The sequence below is a fragment of the Crocuta crocuta genome, unplaced genomic scaffold, assembly GCF_008692635.1.
Source record: "Crocuta crocuta isolate KB4526 unplaced genomic scaffold, BGI_CrCroc_1.0 scaffold334, whole genome shotgun sequence".
Taxonomy (NCBI): Eukaryota; Metazoa; Chordata; class Mammalia; order Carnivora; family Hyaenidae; genus Crocuta; species Crocuta crocuta.
In genome coordinates, this window is record NW_027533260.1 from 1,490,619 (window position 1) to 1,494,018 (window position 3,400).

A 3,400-nucleotide genomic window follows, 5' to 3' on the forward strand; every position below is an offset into this window, starting at 1 on the left:
GAGGGAGACAGGAGACGGAGGAACAGTGGGCCCAGTGTGGAGGCTGTTTGGTGCTGGGCACCCAGCCCCTCTGCAAAAGCTCCTGCGTGGGGAGTGGGGTGAGGGGACAGGAGGTCGCGGGCGGCCAGGGAGCCTGGATGGTCACTGTGATGGAAGCCAGACTCCAGACTGCCACCCAGGCCTCCAGACCCGGCACTTCCCCCTTTCTCTGTCGCTCTGTCTTGTTTGTCTCTCTTCCTCTCCCTCCATCTCTGCCTCTTTGTCTACATTTCTGAAACCGTGCCTAGAACCAGGGTTTGGATCTGACTGCTCCATTGCTGGCCAGGTACCTTGGGTAGCCATTCTTTCCCCACTTCACCCCTGCCTCCGTTGTCGGTTCTGCAAAATGGGTATAATCTTCTGATCAGGGAAGGACATGATACAGCGCAGGGAAGGCAGGGCTAGCGCCATGCTCTGCCTCCCTCCGGGGTGGGGTGGGTCGGCCCCCCACAGGGCTTGGGTAGCCCTGCCTTGGGGTCCTGAGTAGAGCAGGGAGGCGATGGTGGCAGCAGTGGCAGAGAGCTGCCTGGGGAGTGGGGAGCAGGTGGGCCGCACAGGGGTCCCTGACCCTCACTGAGCCTCTCTCTCTCTCTCTCCCCCCCCACAGCCCCCCGGCGCCCACGCGGAGCATGAACATTGAGGATGGCGTGTGCCCGCAGCTCCCCGTGCCCCCCACTGCCGCCCGGTAGGATGTCCTGGCCCCATGGGGCCCTGCTCTTCCTCTGGCTCTTCTCCCCACCCCTGGGGGCCGGCGGGGGCGGCGTGGCCATGACACTGGCCGCTGGAGGGGGCTCCCCGCCGGCCACCTCCTGCCCCGCGGCCTGCTCCTGCAGCAACCAGGCCAGCCGGGTGATCTGCACGCGGAGAGAGCTGGCCGAGGTCCCCGCCAGCATCCCGGTCAACACGCGCTACCTGAACCTGCAGGAGAACGGCATCCAGGTGAGCGGGGCCGGCAGCCGGCGCGGTGGGGGTGGGGACACACAGCTGCGGCCCGGCCGGTGGTGGCCAGTCCCTCCTCCCCCAGCTGGCAAAGGCCTTCTGGGCATCCCCTCCAGCGCTTCCCGGCCGGCCCCATGGCACTTAGGAGACACTGTTTGCATCCTGTTAACTTGAGCTGAGGCTGCCTGGGTTTCCCCTGTCAGGACTCCGTCTCTGCACTGGGGCTCCGGGGCACGGCCACCTGCCTGCCTCCGCCAGCGCAGGACCCTCTGCCTGACCCTGAAGTCACAGGTGAAGAGCGACCCTTGCTCGAGCNCTGCGTAGCCTTGGGCTTGTGCGGCATGACTGCGCCTCAGTTTCTTCATCTGCAAAATGGGCATGCTAAGCCCTGCTGCCCCGAGGGGTGGGGTGAGGGCTGATGGGTTTCAGACTTGTCAAAGACTTAGAATCTTCTAGCACCTGGAGAGCACTCCTCTGCCGTGCAGTGCGGGGCTCATATGCCCGCTTCCCAGAGGTGGCATGACATTTGGAGACCTGAGCACTCCCGTGTGCCTCGTTTCCTGTCGGCGTGTGGCTGGTGCCCGGATGTGGGGCAGGTGCCATCCGATTAACTGTGACTGTGACTAAGATGGGCTATAAATGACGCTTTGAGGGCAGGGCTGTGCTTCTTTAAAGCAGAGTCTCTCCTCTACTCTGTTGACATTTGAGGCCCGATCGTCTTTGGTTGTGTGGGCCTCCTATGTGCTGTAGGGTGCTGAGCAGTAACCCCGGCCACTAGATGCCAGTAGCACCTCTCCCCCGGTGCCCAACTGTCTCCAGAGGTTGCCAGATACTGAGTGGGGAATCGCCCTGGTGGAGAACCACCGTTTTATGTTTTTTAAAAATTTTTTAATGTTTATTTCTTTTTGAGAGAGAGACAGAGTGCAAGTGAGGGAGGGGCAGAGGGAGACACACACACAGAATCTGAAGCAGGCTCCAGGCTCCGAGCTGTCAGCACAGAGCCCAGTGCCGGGCTCAAAGCCACAAACCATGAGATCATGAGCAGAGGTCAGATGCTTAACCAACTGAGCCACCCCGGTGCCTGAGAATCACCATGTTAAAGGCACGGGGTCAGTACCGCACACCACCGGGCGAGCCTTTCCCAACCCCAGCCCATAAAGCTAGGAGAGAAGAGGACTCCGGTGTGATGTGGGAGCTAACAGTTCCCCTCCTCCATGGCACTTCCGGGTCTGTCCCTGGGAGGAGAAGGGGTCAATGGTGCCAGACTCACTGCCCCAGAGAGCCTGGGGACAGGGCTCCGCTCCACAGGATAAGGGGTCTTTCAGGGGCCCAATGCGAAGGGCACTGCCCAAGTCAAGAAGGGTGTTCCGGGCGGCCACGGGGCAAGGACCAGTAAAGCCAGAGGTGGTGTGGGCATTGTGCCCTCCTGCTCGCCCCGCCCCCTCCAGGGTGCCTTTTGTACAAGTGCTGGTGCCCCGGGAATCTACCCTGTGTTCTCAGGCTGGCGTCCCTGCGGACCTTCCCCGACCCCCGGAAGGGGGCCGACACCCTCACTTCCCCTCACCCTACACCCCTTGTGCTCTGCCTGCCTACTTCCGGCCTTCCGTTACCCATGTGACGTTCCACACGTGGTGTCGCCACCAGCTCCGAGCCAGGCTCTGATTTAGGGAATGACAGGGCCTGCCCCTTATGTATACAGAAGGGAAGAGACAGGAAACAAATGGCGAGTTCTGCTAGGACGACCACACTGTGGGGGAGGGGGGATGGAAGCCGGAAGGGGGGAATGTCAGCGCATCAGGGAGTCCGTGAGTCCGTCTGTGATGAGAAGCTGCTGAGTCCGCCCCACCAGCAGCCCAAGGCCACGGCAGTGTCCCTCCAGTAGAAGTGGACCATTTTCTCCTTGGGGAGCTCGATGAACAATTGAGTGCCGCAAACATTTGCTGAGCACAAGCCGAGCGCCGGGCACGGGGCTCCGCCCACAGACTTGTGGCTGCCCGCAGGTGCACAGTGGCCCGGCCCCTCCCCCCAGGCCCAGTCCGTCCTCCCGGTGGCCACCGAGGGTGCTCGCCTCTGCCTGAAACCCACTGAAGCCCCCTGGACTCAGGAATGAAATCCAGCCTCTGTACTGTGATAGCCGACTCTCCAGCTGGGCCCGGCCTGCTGGCCCCTGGAGTTGCCACCAGTTGCCCTCCCGCTTCACCCCTCCGGCTGAATATGCCTCTGTTTGGCCCCTGGGTCTCCCAGGCGAGCCTCCCTTCACCGTCTCCCAGTCTGGGCCCCACGGACTCCCCCTCCAGACACCCCTGCCCTTGCCCAGACGCTTGTGTTGGCTAAATATCTCTTGGTTGTCTTCTGTGTGGGAGGCTGGTCTCCTCACTCTGGATTCATCAGGGAGCAAAACAGACAGCCTCCCCAGCCACGC

At 62.3% G+C, this 3,400-nt stretch overlaps 1 protein-coding gene across 1 annotated transcript in view; it reads left to right on the plus strand.

The window, feature by feature from the left end:
• Nucleotides 1-3,400, plus strand: part of LRRC4B (leucine rich repeat containing 4B) — a 25,465-nt gene that overhangs the window by 2,145 nt on the left and 19,920 nt on the right. Inside the window, 1 exon segment of the mRNA XM_077747181.1 lies at nt 647-978. Coding sequence (XP_077603307.1) covers nt 682-978 — 297 coding nt within the window. The 5' untranslated portion in view covers nt 647-681.